The 20586-nt window shown below is 40.8% G+C and overlaps 1 protein-coding gene across 5 annotated transcripts in view; it reads left to right on the top strand.

Annotated features, from left to right (window-relative positions):
• Positions 1 to 20586, top strand: part of ALDH3A2 (aldehyde dehydrogenase 3 family member A2) — a 38509-nt gene that overhangs the window by 12026 nt on the left and 5897 nt on the right. For all 5 annotated transcript variants that reach the window (XM_074263918.1, XM_074263917.1, XM_074263916.1 and 2 more), the window contains 4 exons: positions 6916 to 7033; positions 9315 to 9456; positions 12578 to 12744; positions 17477 to 17576. In XM_074263918.1, the coding sequence (XP_074120019.1) occupies positions 6916 to 7033; positions 9315 to 9456; positions 12578 to 12744; positions 17477 to 17576 (527 nt within the window). The remainder of the gene's footprint in view (positions 1 to 6915; positions 7034 to 9314; positions 9457 to 12577; positions 12745 to 17476; positions 17577 to 20586) is intronic.

The following is a 20586-nucleotide window of genomic DNA, read 5'->3' as shown; positions in this document are numbered from 1 at the left end:
GAACTTAGAATCCTAGCACAGAGTAGGTGCATATTAAGTGCTTGTTGATTATCTTCCAAATTGTATTTGTGAAGTTGATTTTTGAACCTCAACATAATTGCATCTTTGAAGTTTCAGCATAATAAATTAGCTCATCATTCTAGTTTGTCTAAATCCTTTTGGATGCTGTCTTTTCCCACTAGTATTTGTTCTTCTTCCTAACTTTGTATGATCTGAAAGTCTGATAAGCATGCTGCTTAAAATCATTAATCAAAATGTTAAATAGAACAAAGGCATTCCAGTGGAGACTTCCTACCAAGTTACCATCACTCCATTGACTTTGAGTCTAAGTCATTGAACTAAATCTCAATCCACTTAACTCTATTGCTCTTACCCCCGTGTCTGTCTTGTCCATAAGGAACACAGAGAACATTTTTTTTGGAATTTGGTTATGCTTTATCTATAGTGTTACCAAGATTTGCCTATCCAACGACTTTTTCAGTTACCAATGTCTACTGAGTAATCCTGCTCAGGTCAAGTTCAGAAGAGCAGTCTCTCATTACCTCTTCCATATTCCTTTTTTTGTGTACACACTATAAATTAAACCATCCTACTGTAATACTTGTCATGATTAATAAAAACTAATGCTTCCCTTTATTGATGAATGTTTAAACTCTTCTCTCTATCTCGCTTTCTTGCTCATTCTCCCTCTCTCTCTGTCTCTCTCTCTCTGTCTCTCTCTCTCTCTCTCTGTCTCTCTCTCTCTGTCTCTCTGTCTCTCTCTGTCTCTGTCTCTCTGTCTCTGTCTCTCTGTCTCTCTCTCTCTCTCTCTGTCTCTCTCACTCTGTCTCTCTCTCTCTGTCTCTCTCTCTCTCTCACACACACACACACATCTATCCCCCTGCTGCCTAGCATTTTTATTATATTTCTTAACAGAGTTACCTTTTCTTAAGATCCTAAAGACCTCCTGGGATTCCTGCTTGATAATTGTGCATGAGCTCTTACTGTTCTAGAACATTGAGAATTTGCATCTGGCTTGATGTCCAAAGGAAACAAGTGGTTGATTCTTGATGCTGATGGCTTGGGGTGGAGCTGGAGAAAGAACATCTGACATTTCCATTTTGAATCTTACTTGAGGCAAAGTCAGCAGTTGAATGGATTGACTGATGGGATCCTTAGCTTGATGTAATCAACTTAGGAGCCCCAGTTATAAGTCATATCCTTTCTTTCCTGTGGCATTTCTGTTCCATGGGCATTGAACAAAATAATAGCACGAATGTCCTGCAAATTCTACATCGCTTTCTGATTTCTTTTCATTTTATGTACTTTGTTGGGTTTTGTTACACTTGTTATTTTTCTGAAGTCATAAGCATATGTCAAAATAAGTCTATATAGTATATATAGTTATGTCATAGGTGTTATAGTATTCTGATCATGCTATTCTTATTTTAACGTTTCATTTTAAGTCTTTACAAATTTCTGTGTCTTCTTCATGTTTGTCATACCTTGTGGCACACAATACTGTTTTATTTTTCTGATAAACCATAATTCATTTATGCCCTAACCATTGGGCATATTCCTGCATCTTTTAAATGAATGTGCAGAAGCCACAGTTCTTGACTGAATAAATAGTCTCTGGTAGTATCCTCTTTCTCCATGATTTTTCATTTACATAATCACTTTTTTCTTTGTTTGGTCTGGAATAGAGTCAAGTACTTTGAACAGGAAAAACAAGTGGGCCTTTAATGTGTAGCATTAGGATTGTTGTTTCCCACTGTTCTGGATTCTCCTTTGGAAGTTTTTCCTGCTTTAACCTGTTTCCTGAGGGCATTTCGTAAAGTAGAAATGGGCTCCTTGCTGATTACATAAGGATGAAAATCCTCTTACCTGATGCTAACTGAAAAGTATGGATTCTTTTGTTTTCCTGTGTCTCTTTTTCCAGGCCAGTAATTGTGCCAGGAGTAAAATAGCTGTCTGGGGCGTGGTTTGACTGTCTAATCTGAAATTGGGCTTTTGCTTCCTCCTTAGCACAAAAAGCATCCCTTGGCTTGCTTTTGTCTCTCCAAACTTTCAGAAGTGCATAACTGCACTGGTCAGGTTTCTGTAAGACTGGATTAAGTAGGAACAGACCACACCCCCCGGATGCCAGCCTGATCCATGGGGCCCAGGGAGGGCATTACTCTGGGGCGCTGGCCCAACTGCCCTTGAAGGAGCCTCGGAGAGGCTCATGGCGCTGCTACATTGTTGTCTCGTTGCCTTGTTGCTTTCCCAGGAGCACATTTCTCTGGGGCTTCATGTCACGTTCTGCCCACCTGCCAAAGTAAAACTGCAGGATGCTGTACTTGGTAGGGAGTGAAGGGAAAACCCAGGGAGGAGCAGAAGCTTACTTTCCAGGCCAGGGCTTAACAGGGCAGTGAAATTGCATGAAAAGAATGAATAGGGAAGTCTTCTCTAAGGTTTGTTTGTTTGTTTTTTAAAGGAAACCATTATATTCTTTCTTTACTGGCAGAACTACAGGTACATGAGCATCTGTGTATGTTTTACACTTCCAAATATCTGGCTGTTGGTGAGCAGCCAAAGGTTTGGATATCCTCACATTGGGTAAGCAGCCTGTGAGTCACTTTGTGAATTTCCCTTTAGCAATCCAGACTCAGAAGTGAACTCTCTGATTCCTATTCGTCAATTAAAAATATTCCAAAAAATAAAATGAGAAACAGCATGGCAGAGAGCACTGGTACCAACTTTAGTAGAAATGGGGACCACCAAGCTGGGCATAAGGCTCCTTGCAATACCACAGATTAATTTTGAAAACTGCATTAAATCGGACTCAGGAGTGTTATGGTCTTCATGGGCTAATGTGTTGGATCCCTCGGAGACAGTAGAAAGAGAGCTGGCTTCTAAGCGAGGAAGATCTGGGTTTAAGCCTCGCCTCCCACACCCACTGGCTGTCCATTCTGGAGAATATCTTAACTTTTCACTGTACTAAGCAGCTAGATGGCAGAGAATGTTTTCCATTTCTGTGGCTCAAAACCTGAATTTTTATTAAAAGGATTCATATAAGGGAAGGTATAGGCTTCCCAGTAACTGGTTACTTGAGTCTTCATCTTAGTACTTTAACTTGATTCTAAAGTCCTACCTGGACAAACAGCTAACTTTGTGGAGTTGGGTTGTTTTTGTTTTTAGGGGGAAGTGGAAGGCGAGGAATGCAGCTTAGAGTCTACACTTGAGATTTCATCATAAACTAATGAAAGTACGCTTACTCTGCAAACCTTGATGTAGCCTGGTAATTCATCTATAACTGGGGAGCCTCAGAAAGTGGCCTGGGATACTGAGATGTCAAATGATTTGTCCAGATGACATAGATGGGGAGGACTCAAATCCAGAATTTCCAGATTCCAAGGCCTCCATTTTACTCATCTGTTGTACTGTTTCCCTTCCTCTTCTCCATCTCCCCATCTCCATTCTCTCTTTATTACTAGATCTTGTTCTTAGCAGACATTCCTTGCCAAGTTCCAAAAGTATATTTCCTGGAAAAAACTAAATGATTAATTTTAAATAGAAACAGATATATCATCTTTTCAGCTTCAGTAGTGTGGTTCTAATATTGACTTGTAATTCAGTGATTCCCAGTTGTTTTTGTTCCTTAAATCTCTTTCAACAACAAGAAAAGGTTGTGAACTCCCAGGGTAATCTAATATACTACTTCTAATATTCTTTATACTTATGTGTTGTTTACTGAACTATTAAAGAAGTTTTAGATAGTATAAGAATCCCTCAAATGAGAACCACCCTAAGTTGCTCAAAGTTGCCTTACATCTCCATACATGTCTGCTTTGCATTTTTGCAGTTTTTGTGTGAGATTTCCTGATGTGACATGTGAGTCAATGATGACTAGTCACAGATATGGTGTATCTTGGAGGCCTGATGTTGCACCTGTTTACATTTTCAAGAGGGACAGCTGAATACAGACTCTTCTGTCAATAGCTCCACAAGTCGCTGACAATCCCAATGACTGCCCAGCAGCCCGTGAGACATCAATCCTCCGAAATACTCTGTGCAGCCATGTTGACCCCCTGGCAAAAGTAAGATAGAAGATTGTTACGACTCAGGGGATATCTTTTACTCACTACTGGCTCCTTGGCGTCTCTATCAACAGTCTTCTACCTTACTTTTGCCAGGTGGCCAACACGGCTGCTCAAGTAGAATTGTCTTAAAACCTGGTGTGGCTGAGAATAGCTAAGTCACGCACACTTGATCATCATACAAAATTGTTGTTACTCTGTACAGTGTTCTGTTTCTGCAGGTGGAACCCCGAATATTTTATATTGTCTACAGTTATTTTAAATGAAATTTCTCTGTTGCTTGCTGCTGGACTTTGTAATATATATAAATGCTTATTATTTATATGGACTTCTTCTATAACTACAACTTTGCTCATTTTATTTCAACTAGAATTCTCTTAAGTGTATGATCAAATCATCTGCAGAGTGATACTTCCGTTTTCTTATTATTGCCTATGCTAATTCCTTCGGTTTCTTTTTCTTGTCTAATTGCTATAGGTAGCATTTCTGGTGTAATATTGAACAATAATGGTGATGATGAGCAGCCTTGCTTCATATCCTGGTCTTAATGGGGAAAGTTTCTAGCTTTTCCTCATTACAGATAATGCTTGCTCATGGTTTTAGGTGGATAAGACATCATTTTAAGGAAAACTTTAATTATTCCTATGCTTGCTTTCTTCCCCCCCCCCCCCCCCAGGCTGGGGTTGAGTGACTTGCCCAGGGTCACACAGCTAGGAAGAGTTAAGTGTCTGAGACCAGATTTGAACTCCTGAATTCAGGGCTGATGCTCTATCCACTGCGCCACCTAGCTGCCCCTATTCCTATGCTTTCTAATGTTTTTAGGGATGGATGTTGTGTTTTGTCAGAAGATTTTTCTGCATCTTTTGAGATACTTATTTGATTTCTGTTGGTTTTATTATTGATATAGTCAGTTTGCTGATAGTTTTCCTAATATTGAACTAGCCCTGCATTTTGTGCATAAATCCCACTTGGTCATAGGGTATGGGTGGTAATCTCTTTGCAAGTAGTCAATTTAAAATTTTTTCATCAGGACAGCTAGTTGGTATAGTGGATAGAGCACTATCTCTGAAGACTGGAGTATCTGAATTCAAATCCATATCCCCACCCCTTCCTTTTGTTTTCTTGGATATCATCCTCTTATAGCCAACTCATACCCACTCTTTCTGTCTATGTGTCTATACTCTTTGTAACTGCCATAATAGTGATCATAGATAATCAAGAATCATCTTACATATCTGGATGTCTGTAGTTTAACCTCTTGTTTTCTCTTTCCTGTTCACTTTTTCATGTTCAGTCTTATATTAGAAATCACTTTTTCAGTTCAATTCTTATCTTTTCATCAGAAATGCTTGAAAGTCCTCTGTTTCATTACATATACATTCTCCACCTGAACGATTGTACTCATCTTTGCTTATAGGTGATTCTTAGTTATAATCCTAACTCTTTTGTCTTTTAGAATGTCATATTCCAAGCCTTCTGATCTTTTAGGTAGAAGCTGCTAAATCCTGTGTGATCCTGACTGTGGCTCTCCAGCATTTGAATTGTTTCTGGCTGCTGCTTACAGTGTTTTCTCCTTGACATGGAAGTCCTAGAATTTGGCTATAGTATTCCTGGGAGTTTTGATTTTGTAATTTATTTCAGGAGGTGTAGGTAGATTTTTTTCTAATTCCATTTTACCCTCTGGACCTTAATTTCTTGAAAGATGCTGTGCAGACTCATGACTTTGTCCGATAATTTTAAAATTATCTCTCCTTGATTTCTTTTCCAAAGCCAAATTATTTTTCCAATGAGATATTTCACTTGTTTTTGGTATTTTTTTCATTCTTTTGATTTTGTTTTATTATTTCTTGATGTTTCCTGGAGTCATTACTTTCCGCTTTTTCTTATTCTAATTTCTTTCTAATCTCCTTTTTCATTTGACCAATTTGATTTTTTAAGGAGTTGTTTTCTTCAGTGAATTTTTATATTTTTTTTCCATTTTTTGTGCTTCATTTGTTGAATTATTGACTCATTTTTATGATTTTTTTGCATCATTTTCATTTCTTTTCCCAATTTTCCATCTGTCTCTCTTCTTTGGTTTTTAAAATCCTTTTTGAGCTCTCCCAGTAATTCTTATTTTGGTCTTGAGATTAATTCACATTTTAGTTTGTGGCTTTGCATGTAGGTATTTTGACATTATTGTCCTTTTCTGAGTTTGTGCTTTGATCTTCCCTGTCACTATAGTAACTTTCTATGATTAGGTTTTTGTTGTTGTTGGGTTTTTTGCTCATTTTCCCACCTTCTTTCTTGACTTAACTGTTTATTAAAATTAGGTTCTTCTCTTGGGGTGGAGGGCACTCTCCCAAGAGGCAGATTTTTCATGCTGCTGTTTTCAAAGCTAATTCTGGAGACCTATAAATTTTCATTTCTTACAAGGTGGTATGATCTAAGAAAAGGTGTGGCTACTGCTCTTCTGGCCTGAGGTCTGGTCTGAGAGCATGATCCATGAATATTATTTCATCCCATTCTTTTGTTGGTTCTGCCATTCCAGAATTTGTTTTGAATCATTATTTTAAACTTGTTTGGAAGGGAATTTAGGAGAACTCAGGAAAGTCTCTGCCTTATTCCACCAACTTCAATGCGGACATATTCTAAAGCCAAATAGAAAGGATGTGGAGATTACTGACAGCTGTTTCCATTAAGAGGTATAATTGAGAATTGTCTCCATTCTGTGAGAATGTACAGTATAATACAGTGAGTATTCAGTACTACTTTATTTCTTCTTCCTTCTGGCAGTTTAGGAATGAATTACTTCAATAATAATAAGAAACCAATTTTAATATAGTTATCTCATCTTGCCCCTTGTTTTCTTCAGACGTATCACCTGGGGGAAATATATGAACTGTGGTCAAACCTGCATTGCTCCAGACTACGTCCTTTGTGAGCCATCCCTCCAGAGTCAGATTGTGGAGAAGATAAAGGAAACTGTGAAGGTGAGTGAAGACTCAGTGCCAGCAGAGCACTGCTTACCTGACTTTATTAAAATTGCTATTTGCATAAGATAAACATCTCACATAACTAGTCACAGCTTCAGAATCGGTGGTTTTGCTGTAGGCACCCCAACCACACCCACATCCACACCCACAGATGCAAATCTCAGTCTTCTATACCTGAGCAAAAGGTCTGAGTGAGTTGCTGTGGCTGAAACATTCCTTGCTCTGCAGCCGCCTTGGGGCCCAACTTTTCCACACTGAACCTTTGACAACTGGGCAGAGATGTCTTCGAGCCTGCCCTATTGAAGAACTGAATCCTTGTCTCCTACGTGCACAGAAGGGTAATCTTCACTGCTGTGTGTCACTTATTTATTAAAGTGAATTAAAATTACTAGAAAATTTTGAGAAATTTGGTGACCACTCTTAAGATATTTTGAGAAACCCTGACATAAAACTGGAATGAGGAATCACAGATGTAAATAGTCTATCTCATATAGCCTCATCAAGTGTATGCAGAATACTGGACCTGTTTTGGGGAATATTTGGAATTTGTCTTGTCACTGAAGAAAGCAAGAGGCATTCTCTTGACAGGAAAATCAGCATGAACAAAGGCAGGGAAGAGGGAATTAATAGGAAATGTTGAGAGGGGACCCTGAAGAGACTGACTTAACCAGAAAGGAGAACTTGTGTTGGAAGGGATCATATGAAGATAGAGTTAGATAAGAAAGTGATGATGACTTAGGAATACTGTTTGAACTTTATCTATAGATAACATAGAGAATTTGTAGGTTCCTGATTTGGGAATGAAGGTGATATTTCAGGAAGAATAATTTAATCTGATAGCAGAATTCAAGACAGATCATAGACAGAAGCTGTTGGGAGAATGTTGAAAAATCTAGGCCTAAATTTTGGAGGGTTTGGACTAGTGGTTAGGGAGCTGGAGAGGAGGTGGCAAATGACTTCACAAAGAGGTTTCTTGTGCTTACTTCAGAATCCTTTCTATGTGAATCATTCTCAAATCTAGATTTTTCACTCCCAATATCTCCCCAGAGTTTGTCTCATATTACAATTTCTTGCTTTCTCTCAAGCTGTCTATCAAGATGTCCGGCTCATTACATCCAGAAAACCTCTTTTCTTCAAAAAAAATCTCTCCTTCCCCAAAACTTCTTTAATTTTGTTGAGGATACCACTGTCTTCCCACCTTACCAGGGCATCTAACCTCCAAGCCATCTGGGATTCTTCTCTTTCTCTCATCTCTCACTATCCTGTGTCAGTGTCCTTATTCAGTCAGTTCTACCTCCTAAATACACATTCCTGCTACTTGGGCCCTTCTCGAGGTCCTGTCTCATGACTAGACTATGGTAATGTTTTCTTGTCTTCCTTCTTGGGGCCAAACTCCACGTAACTCTCCATATAATCTTCCTAAAGCACCGATCCTATCAGTGCTGTCTTCAGAAACCTGCAGTGCCTTCCCATTTGTTTTTAATGAAACACAAATTCCTGATCCTGGTGGTTAAGACCCTCTAAAATACGGCTCCAAGAGATCTTTTCAGCTTTAATCTCATTCATTCTAGCTTTCACATTTTCTACTTTTCAAAGTGCATTGATTTTGACCTCCTCCTCCTCCCAACACATACACGTACCTACACATGCGCACATACATATATACACATGCACACATACACACACACACACTCTTGGGACATTGTATCTTTAAGGCACAGGAGGGTTCTTGGAAAGCTCTATTTTTCCATTCTTGTGAGACTCCTGACTTGTGTTTTCATGGAGATACTTGAAGGCAGAAGACAGATATGTGCATCAGGGCTGTTCACAGCCCTTGATCAGCAGGGTGTCCTGGCTATGTGATATAAACATTGAGGAAGAGGATTGATTCATTTGGACTATGATTATGTATATAGTGTGTAGGGAAGGACAAAGAACCTAAAAATTAGGACTATCTCTTGGCTGACATGTCTTAAATGTCAATCTTCTCTTGGTTACCCTGGACAAAATTAATATGTAGCAGCTGGGAAATTTTTATCATCTCTGGGTTTTTCCTTTTCCATCTATGAGACTTGATCCCCAAACTTTCAAAACCTCACCCATTAATATTCATTTATCTAGAGATAATACAATAAGCACAATAGAACTATGATCTAAATATGATGAAGATTTGGGAAACAAGGTAAGTTCTTCATCTGGGTATATTCTGGGTTCTTGAAATTGGTGGAACTCTTGAGTCTGGGCATTAAAACTAAGTACATTTAATTATTCTAAATAGGAATTCTATGGTGAAGAAATAAAACAGTCTCCTGATTATGAAAGGATCATCAACCTTCGTCATTTTAAAAGGGTGACAAATTTGCTTGAAGGACAAAAGATAGCTTTTGGAGGGGAGACGGATGAGGCTACACGATTCATAGGTATTTTACTTTATTTAATATGGGAGATGATGGTTTGCTAGTTTACATTGCATTAAATGATATTTTAAATTTTTTTCTTGTTTTTTTTTAGCCTTGACTTTAATGACTAATAAATACTGGTATAAGAAAATTATTCGCTTTGTTTGAGAGGGAGTGGTATAGTCTGGACTTGTTTTTATCTAGATGGGAAATTTCTGATGTAGACACTGTCCTTACTACTGGAGACTGGCACTTGTCTTTGCCTTAGAGAATTTCCCGCAGGCCTGAGAGTTCATGAGACTTCATCATGGTCATACCTGGTCTTATAGCCAGTATGTATCAAAGACAGATCTTTCTGACTCCAAAGCTGCTCCTCCATCCATAGGGACATCAATGCATACATCTCCTGTTTTCAGCTTCCATTACAACCTACATCAATTGTACTTTCTCAAAGTATATTTTACCTGTTGCCTGATGTTGGCTTTACAACAACCATGGCAGGAAGGCAGGATAAGTAGTTGTTCCTATTCTGGCGCAGAGAAGGGATGGCAGTCCCTGGCCAAGGCCTGAAAGAATTGTTTCAGAAGCAGTTTACCAGTTCATTGTTGCTGGCTTTGTTTTTACTTTTGAAGAACCAGGTGCCTCTTCTGTTTGGCCAAGAGGCTGCTAAAATATCCTCTTATTCCTTCTGGAAAGGCCTTTTGACAGCGGCAAATATATAAAGATACAAAGGGAGATATGTATAAGAAAATGTGAAGAACATGGAACATATTACTATTATCTCCATCTTTTTTTTCCCTTCCTTCCCCCTACCCCTTACCCCAAAGTAAAAGTTAAATATAATATATGTATACATGCATGGAACATATTACTTATGAGATTTATGGATAAGTGAAGAATTTATGAATAAATGAGATAGACAGTATTGGGAGGTATAAAATAGACAATTTTGATTACATTTAATTAAAAAGGTTTTGTACAAATAAAACCAATGTAGACAAGATCAGAAGGAAAGCAGAAAATTGGGGGGAAACTTTTTAATAAACATTTTCTCAGATAAAAGTCTCATATCTCAAATATATAAGGAAATTTGTCAAATTTATAAATACAAGTCATTCCCTAGTTTTCTGATGAAAAAATCAAAATACTTTATGATCATGCAAAAATACTCTAAATAATTATTGAATAGAGAAGTGCAAATTAAAACAACCTTGAGATATTATTTTACATCTATCAGATTGACTAAAATGATAAAAGGGAAAAATGACAAATGTTGAAGAGGATTTGGAAAAATTGGCATACTGATTCATTGTTGGTGGAATTGTGAACTAATTGAACCATTTTGGAGCACAATTTGGAATTCTGCCTAAAGAGTTACAAATTGTCTCTACCCTTTAATCCAGCAGTAGCACTATTAGATCGGTCTCCCAAAATAATTAGAATTGTGACCTGATCCAACCTTTCTGGAAAGCAACTTGGAACTATGATCAATGAATGGGCTATCAAACTGTGCATACCCTTTGATCCAGCAGTGTCTTTACTGAATCTGTATCCCAAGGAGATCATAAAGGGAGGGAAAGGGGCCCACATGTGCAAAAATGTTTGTGGCGGCTCTTTTTGTAGTGGCAAGAAACTGGAAACTGAGTGGATGCCCATCAGATGGGGAATGGCTGGATAAGTTGTGGTACATGAATGTTTTGGAATAGTATTGTTCCGTAAGAAACGATCAGCAGGATGATTGCAGAGGGGCCTGGAGAGATTTATATGAAGTGATGCTAAGTGAAGTGAGCAGAACCAAGAGAACATTGTATATAGCAACAAGATTATGTGATGATCAACTGGGATGGACGTGGCTCTTTTTAACAGTGAGTTGATCCAAGACAATTCCAAAAGATTTGTGATGGAGAGAGCCATCTGTATCCAGAGAGAGAACTTTGGAGACTGAATGTAGATCACAACATAGAATTTTCATCTTTTTCCTTTTTGTTATTGTTTGTTTGCTTGTTTTTTCTTTCTCATGCTTTTGATCTGATTTTCCTTGCACAGTGTGACAAATTAAAAATGTGTTTAAAAGAATTACACACATCTAACCTATATTGGATTTCTTGCTGTCTTGAGGAGAGGGGGAAAGGGACAAAAATTTGGAACACAAGGCTTTGCAAAGGTGAATGTTGAAAATTGTCTTTGCATGTTTTTGGAAAAATAAAATACTTTGAAAAAAAATTTTAAAGGCCTTTTAAGCTCACTGCGACACTAGGCCTTGTTGAGCTGAGATATCAGATCTGTTAGCAAGATAAAAGCAGCAGGAAGTGAAATAATTGGTTACTGGATGAACCAAGTCCCCTCTGCATTGGACTTGTGAAGACCTGCTTCGCTTTCTGGTTTCCTCGTTGTGTAAGTCTAGGGCACAGATGTTGACATCGCTGCTATGACTCCTTGCAGAGCCTGTTCAGGGATGTTGAGCCTTTCAGGGTCACGTGGCCTCAGTATTGCCTGGTGTCAGAGCTTGGCAGAACCAAATTAGATCACATGGTGTGTGTTCGAGTCTAAAACAAAAGCCAGACTAAACTAAGTCCCTGCTTCTTTTGTAGGTTTGCTTTAAGTAGAATTTGGTAGTGTAGTGCAGAGGAGCTAGGTCACCCTTGTCTCTGTGGTGTGGGAGGGACCAGATTACTGTGGGACATGCCGGGCTCTGCAGGGGACACAGCTCAGGCCGGGAAAACCTTAACGAGAAGCGTGACACTGGGCCGGTCGCTGACTCAGTGTCTGCCTGTTGAATTGGGACTCTGCCCACCTTCCCTACTTAGAGGCTTGTTACGGGGACCAGATGAGGCAGTAAAGATACGAGCAGCAAGATGGGGATAAAGAAGGTCCCTGCTCCCTTAAAGAGGAAGTCTTGGGTACATGAAAAGTTACCAGACGTGCCTCCCATCATGCTTTGTGCACATCCGTGCAGGTTTCCCGCCAGTCACATGCAGGCCCAATGCAGAACGCAGACAGCTTCTGATCCTTCCCAGGCTGAAGCCCCTGTGCAGAGAGTGAGCAGACGGGAGATGAGGCGGCCCAGGTGACCACCTGCAGGTGTGGTCAGAGAGGCTAGCTCATGCTTGCGTTGTTATTTGGGTTTCCTTTTTCATTGCAGCCCCGACTATCCTTACTGATGTGAACCCCAACTCCAAGGTGATGCAAGAAGAGATTTTTGGTCCTGTGCTTCCAATAATACCTGTGAAAAATGCAGACGAAGCGATACAGTTCATAAACCAGAGAGAGAAACCCCTGGCCCTGTATGTGTTTTCTAATGATAATAAGGTGAGTGATAGAGGATGCTTACAGAAAAATCTGGGCTGCAAAATCCGTCCTCTCCTTCATCTGTGAGACTAACGGTGTTTGTCTCATGTACAACTAGACTTCCCCAAGTAGGACTGCATGCACGGGATTCTCTTTGGGTTAATGGGACCCATGGGATGTTTGAGCTTACAAAATGCTCTTCCCCTTTCCCAAACTTCTCTGACTTTTAGTTGGGTCCTGAGAGGGTGGATGTCCCAAGGCGTGTGACTCACAAACAACCCTGAGGTGTAACAGGGAAACATTCCAAGTGTACGTTGTTTGTCAATCCCCGATCCAAACAACATCCCTGGCTAGGTGATCCCTAACTGATGCTTTCTTCTTCATGGGGCACGCGGGGGCCAGAGTGGCGGAGGAGGGGGGAGGTTTGAAGTATAAGGTCTGATTCCTCCATGGCCTAAATGGTGCTTCTGGCTATTTGAGATCTTAGGGGCAACCATATTTTCCTCTTCCTCAGTCTTTCAGAGCCCAGCCGTAGGGTTCCCAGTCGATGTTGTTTTGTGGCTCCCAGGGTAGATCCATTATTGGGAGGAAGAGTAAGGAGAAGAAAGCAAGAGGAGGTAGTTAAAAGGAGACTGCTGTCCAGAGGCAGCCCAAATGGCCAATGGGCCAAGAAAGTGCCCTCTTATTAGGAAAAATTGTTCTACCCTCGGTTGATGGAATAAGAACCTAGAAAAAGTGGATCCCCAATCGGGTAATGCCCTTGCAAAGGAGCAACTCAAGTTTGATCAGTTAATAAATAAAATGGATAATTTTTTTTTTCTTTTTTTAGGAAAAGTTTTATTGATTCCTTTTGTTTTTATATCAGAGTTATTTCCTACCCCCAAGGTGAACTCTCTCCCCCCACCCCCTCATGCCAAAGAAAAGCTGTTGAGTTTGTGAAGCATCTGAGCAGGTATGGGACTCTCTGGTGCACAGAGCGCCAGACCTGGAATTGGGAGGACTTGTCTGCCCGAATTCAGATCTGGCCTCAGACGCTCCCCAGCTGAGAGACACTGGGCAAGTCACTTCGCCTTTGTTTGCCTCAGTCTCTCTCATGTCAGATGAGCTGGAGAAGGCTCAAGGACAAACCACTCGAGTATCTGGCAAAAAACAAAACAAAACAAAAAACCCAAAGGGGTCACAAAGAGGCAGACGCCACAGCTGAACAACAGCAACAAAACATGAAATGTCAAAGCACTGAGAGTGACCTCTGGTAGTCAGCCTGGGCCTCCCTCCCTCCACTGCCTGCTGGTACCTCACTGGTCTGTCCCTTACTTGAAAATAAATTTCTTTTTAGTGTTATTTCCATTTCTGTTGTAGTTATCCTAAATATTCTCATAATAGTGATCAGAAATATTTATTCCAGATGTTTTGGGTGGAGCAGTTAGGAAGGGTGCCGGCTTTGCGTGGAAAAATAGAGCCTGGAGGTCGAATGTCAGCATATCTAGTTTTGGTTTGTGTTGGGGTATTTTTGTTTGTTTCTTTTTGAGTTAAAGCGGTAGATCCAGGTGATGTGCAAAGTGAGACAGACAAGGGCACATTCATCCATCTGCAAGGCAGGTGCTCACCCCAAGGCCAGATTTGTATCACTCTCCATCATTTGGAACTTTCATATTCTTACTCACCCTATGTACTCCACCCTTTGCTAAATCCTGTCTTTTCTAGAAGAGACCACATCTCTCATCCATGCCCCCTTTTCTGCACTCACGGCCACCCCGCTGCCGCAGGCCCTGATTGCAAAAGTCTCTGGAACAGGGACATGGTGGAATGGTGGAAAAGTCAAGGAAGTCTGGAACAGATATGACCTCAGGAAATGTCTGTCATTTCTCCTGGTAATCTGATCATTCCTAATAATGTTATTTGATAGTGTCAGAGACTTAGTGGAAAGAACTTTATTTCTCAGGTCTTTAGTCGTGAAACTCGGTGAATAGAAATTAAATCTCCAGTGTTCGGTACAAGGTGAATCAGTGCTTATTAAATGAATAGCTGCTGAAATGGCGGGCATGGGGAGTGGAGCAATGAGGGTCCAAGTAGATGATATGAATTCCTTAGTGGGCCCAGTTGGCCTAGCTGTGTAACTTTTTCCCATGACTGGGTTCCTTCTGCTGCCCTCTGGGACTTGGTTTCTAGTTAAATTTCTAGTTCTGCTTTTCATTCCTTGCCTTCTTGTCCTTTGGCTCTTTGTGGCCCAAAAAGGTGTAAAGAATCAGATCAAGTTTAAATAGAACACAGTTATTTAAACTGTGTTCTCCCCTTTCAACATCAAAAGAAAATAGAGCTACTGGTTTTGAATTGGCTTTCAATTTGCATTTTCTTTCAGTCTGGCCAACTGCCTACTTAGGGTCTCAGTGGCTTATGTTTTTGTGAAAGAAGAGCCTAGGTTGGATCTAGGCAGACATCGGTAACAGAATAAAATGCAAAATTTTGCCAAGGTCCTGGCAAGCTGTAAGATGCAGGTCATTCAAGTGCCACTTTTTTATTGTTCAAAAAATATTCATTATTATAATGCATGATTTTTAAAATAAGCAAACAAAAAATTACACCTGAAAAAAAGAATAGATTCTCAGAGGAGAAAAGAAAGAGGAAGCACTGACCCCTTTTATTAATTATATGCTTTCAGGATTAATTAAATGATTGATTACCCAGAAACAAAGTGACTCAGAATGGGAATTTTGAAATTCTGAATCATGAAGTTGACAAGATTTTTAATGATGGTGAAAAGGTCTAGGATGGAATCAACCTTGTGGGTAGTTGAGCTGGAAGAAAGATGGCAACTGTGGAAATCAAGGAGACTGATAAACTGGGAGGCCGAGAGGTTCCCAGAAATATAATGAATATTGGTGTCATCAAGGGTAAAGTTACTGGGATGGGGTGAAGTAGAGAAGAGTAAACCCTTTAAAAAAGAAAAATGAAAAGTGACCATGTGATATTAACAGGGAGACAGGAATTGTTAGAGTTAACCTCAAAGGGAGGAAGGTTGTTAAACAGACACAGCAGCAAAGAGGTGGAGTGAAGAGCCGTCAAAGGTCACCCCAAGAAAAGCAGGCTTCCACCAGCGCAACAAGAGAGCAAGAGCTCGGAGTGATGAGATGGTGGGACCTGGAGCAGCGGAGGCTGGGGGGGAGGGTGCAGGGATAAAGACAATGGATGATGATAACAGGAGAAAGGATTTTTTTCATACCTCAGAATACAGCCAGTCTTGGTCTACAGTTATTAGGAGAGCAGGAGGTTGGGACTTGCTAGCTGAGCTGTAGGTCAGGAGACCATTTGATCTTTAGTTGTTTAATGAAAAGGGGGCAGGTGTGGCACTGGGTGAGGGAAACTGGGAGGCGTGAGCCGCATTCTGTTAGAGTTAACATACATACACACATATATACACATATGTATAAATATTGAAAAAAGGAAAACGGCAGAATCTGTAGGTAATCTGGTAGCCACTGCAAAGGATGCACCTGCTTATTCTGTGTTTATGAGGGCAACAGAGTAGCATCAAATGATCCCAGGTGTTGCCAGAAAGACAGAACACTTTGGGAGTAGAGGTTAATACATGCTATTCATTCATGATTTCTGACAACACTTTTTATCTCGAATTTAATTACACACATCACGTTTTACCAAGGACTTGGGGATGTTAAATAAGTATGGCCTTGGCTTCCATGTATTATATTTTTGTGAGGCACAAGAAGTTGGAGTGACTTTCTTTCTGGGTAATCAATCATTTTATTAATCCTGAAAGCATATAATTAACAAAAGGGGTCAGTGGCACTCTCAAATGTCAAAGACCTTTCATAGAACCCACTCAATACTTATATGCCTTTGACAGAGTGAGTGTTCCTAAGGGCGACAATCAACTCTGGTTACTAAGTAATGAAAGGATGAATATTACAATAAGAAGTGGCTCTGTTCTAGTGAGGGACAGGGGGAATTGACTGGTCACTTTTACTCCCAGACCACTCCTACCCTTGGGTACTCTAACCTGCCTGAGCGGAACACAGAGGGCCTGAATTCACTACATTAAGTCATTTCTAAGGTTCTCTAGGTGGTTGGGGGTAACACTTCCAAGGTTTCATCTCATCATCTCTTCTGCCCTTCAGAGATCTCATTTGGAAGGTGAAATGAGAAAGGATGGAAAAAATCCTGGGTCATGGAGAGGGCAGCTGAGAGAAGCATACATTTGATTGTTTCTCCATGTTTACACAGCATATGTCCAGGTTAAATGTGTGCTACAGTAGTGGAATTATTAGGCAAACAAAAACAACAACAAACACCAGGCCTGAACATTTTGCCCATCTGCTCCTGCTGTTCCACCTTCTCTGGATCCCTGGATCACCAGAGACTGTGGCTGAGCATTGCTGAGTGCTCGGCTCTGCATTTCCTGGAGCCTTGTGTCCTTTTTTTTTTTTTACCCTGGCCATCTTCTGCCCTGCCAACCCCCTTCCCGCCCTGCTACTCTGGGAACAGGAAATGTATCTTAATGCACCATTTTGTCATTTGACTCAACATCTTTGTGACTTTCTACCATGGGGAAGAATCCTGGGAACAATTCGCTTGCTTGGTCAATTAGCCAGCAGGTTTTCTTAAACCAAACACACAGACTTCTCTGGGGATGTCCTGCCTCAGTGCAGGTGGTCAGAGGTGATGGGGCCCTACACTCGGGGGATCTTTGAGGATCGGCAGGGCCACTGAGAACAGAATGTCCTATTTTGTCTTTTAGCTGATTAAAAGGATGATAGAGGAAACCTCCAGTGGTGGGGTTACCGGCAATGATGTCATCATGCATTTCACTCTCAACTCTTTGCCCTTTGGAGGAGTTGGTAAGTATTAAACCCAGTTAACACAATGTACTTATTTTCAAAGTACCAAAGGTGGTTCTTTCTAGTTTTTGATTCTCCGGGGTTTTTATTCCTTAAAACTCAGTGGTACAAAGGACAACTATGGACACGGAATTTCTAAAATAACAAATAATGAAATGTAGAATAAATGTTTAAAAAATTGAATCAAATCAAATGTGTTTCCTTGGTGCCAGTATCAAAAATAGAATCCTAATCTCAGTGGAGCATCGCTCTGTAACCAGAATAGCAGTGACCTGTGTTCCTAAGCCAGTTTTTAGCTTAAACCTGCTTACCATATTATGTGATACTCTCATTTGTTGTTACTTAAACCTATCTTCTCCCCAGCTAACTTACTCACAGACTCATCAGGCAGTAAGAGGAAGGTGTCATTTTCTTCTCTGTAAAATGGGTTGATCTCAATGGCCTTGCAATCCCTTCTAGCTTTACCTCCAGGGTCACAATATATTATCCAACTGTGTGCATTTATAGATGAGGAAAATGAGTCCCAGAGAAGCGTAGTCTCCCAGCCTCCCTAACTAGTTTAGGGGCACTTCTGGGACTAAAACAGCTTTCATGTCACGGTGACTTGTCTTTCCTATTAAAGTCGCTTCTTCTCCCTCTTTGGCTCCTGCCACTCTGATACTCTGAGTTGATCTGCTACATTTGTGAAGGTGGTAAGAGTGGATGGGTATGTTACAGTCATTCAGCCACCAGGAATTTACGGTGAGGAAAGAAGTCCGGAAGTGGATAAAAGGAAGAAGTTCAGTGAACTCCACCCCTACACTCCTCCAGACAGAGCTAGAAAACCCAGCAGAACTAATCCTGATGGGGAAGGTTTTAAAAGACATGTCATAGAGATGTCAGGTGGAGGATGTGGAGTGAAACCCAGAGCCTTGGGGGACTTGGAACATGGTGGCCCCCTTGAGCATAATAGCAAAGTTGGGAAGAGAAGGTTTGGGCCGACAGGTGAGGAACTCATTTCTGAAGATGGTGAGAAAGAGACGCCCTCAGAATATCCAGTGGAGATGTCCAAAAGGCAGCTGGTCACAGGTGACAAGAAAGAAACTGGGGCTGGATGGAGGATCTGAGAATCCTCTGCCAGACGTTCAGTAATCCATGGGAGATGAGAAGAAAAAGGGGCCCAAGACAAGCCTTGAAAAAGTTCTGTGGCTTCTGGATGTGACCTGGATGCTCGAGCTACTGGGGATGGGTGTGATTCCTGTTATTTCCGTCACCATTGCTCCTCCACCCCAAAGCTAGCAAACAGGTTTGTCATTCTGTCTGCCTCTACTGTTGTTTCTCGTGCTGCTCACTCTGCCCCTGCCTCCAGAGTGCTCTGCGAGGGCCCGTGGAAGGGCCCGAGCTCTGATTTGTCAGACCAGGCCACTGAGGCCCAGTCAGGTGACTTGGTCACAGTCATACAGGTGATGGGCGTCAGAGGAGGGATGGAAGAGAGCATTGAAGAGACTTAGACTGCCTACTGTATTTATTCAAATGGCTCCAGTTTCCCATTAGAGAGCTTTCCTTGTAACAGCCTGGCAAGGTAGGCCAAATATTTATTTGACTATTAACTCCCATTTTAGAGATGATGAAACATTGCTTTAGGTTTTAAATGTCTGGCCCAGCCTCATATGGGCTAGTAGCAGCTCATATGCAGTAGGCAGCAGAGCTATAGCCCTGTTGTGTGTCTCCTCTTCACTCAGATTAGCCATTCTTAGAAGATTATGTGAGAATAACAAAGCCCCACTCTGTCGCCTCCCTTTTATCTCTGCCAGCCCCCACCGCAGTCCATTATCAGCCTTACTCACTTTGGGAAACAGGTCTATTTAAGCAGGCAGGAGAAGCTCGGGGCACAAATCAGACTTACGGCCTTTGCACAACAAAGAAAACTCAATCTCATGTTTCTTCTTGTGTTTGGTTTATTTTAAAAATAAATTTTATTAGTTATTTTCAATTTTATACCCAAGTAATGTCTGTAAATACCTCAGCATGCCATCTGAAATTGTGACAACCTCATAAGCAAAAATGCCCAGCAGTCACTGGGTCTGAAAATGTGTGTGATGTTTTCCCTCCCTGGGCTCACCTCCTCTGTGAGAAGAAACCGAAAATCATAGCTAACAATAATAGTGAACGCTTACCTAGGATGCCGGGCACATCAGGCTTAGACCTTTGAACTATTGTCTCAATAACCTTGGAAAGCAGGTGCCGTTATGATTCCCATTTTACAGTTTAGGAAACTGAGGCAAACCAAAGCGAAGTGATTTGCTAGTTACATAACTCAGAAGTGTCAAAGGCCAAATTTGAATTGAGATCTTCCCAATGTAAGGCTCGGCATGGTATCCACCGCACCACCTGGCCATCTGGGTGCAATATCAATTAATCAATATCAATAATCAATAAAGGTATCAATATGTTCCTCATATACTTTAACGTATTTAATATGTATTGGTCTACCTGCCATCTGGGGAAGGGGATGGGGAAAAGAAGGGGAAAAGTTGGAATAGAAGGTTTTGCACTTGTCAATGCTGAAAAATTATGCATGCATTTATCTTGTAAATAAAAAGCTATAATAAAATATACATATCTCTGTTCCTGGAAAACAGATAAACATGACTATTGGCAAAAAGATCCTCCTTCGAGTAGTTCTGTCAGCATCATGGAGGAGAAAAGGAAGGTCTAATAAAAGTGACATGCCTGCCTTGATCCATGTTAGTTGGGGCTTTTAATGAATTGCCTCAGTGAAGAAGCAAGCACAGATGCTGGCAGGGTGCCTTTCACCCAACAAGTACTTAATCATGTTTTTAAGTTGAAGAGTGTCCATCTTCTGTCACCAGTTGGCTCGTAGGCCCTGCCAGTCTGCTTTCCAACTACCTCCTGGAACATCCATCATGATTGAAGCACGACCTCCATTTAAAGTAGCATGGATCAAGTATAATCCTATGCAATCCTACAGATAAACAGCTTCCGAGCCAAATTTTCTGTTAGCTGTGAA

Source organism: Sminthopsis crassicaudata, chromosome 4 (assembly GCF_048593235.1).
Source record: "Sminthopsis crassicaudata isolate SCR6 chromosome 4, ASM4859323v1, whole genome shotgun sequence".
Classification (NCBI taxonomy): domain Eukaryota; kingdom Metazoa; phylum Chordata; class Mammalia; order Dasyuromorphia; family Dasyuridae; genus Sminthopsis; species Sminthopsis crassicaudata.
The sequence above is the reverse complement of the archived record's forward strand: the minus strand, read 5'-3'. Positions and strand labels throughout refer to the sequence as shown.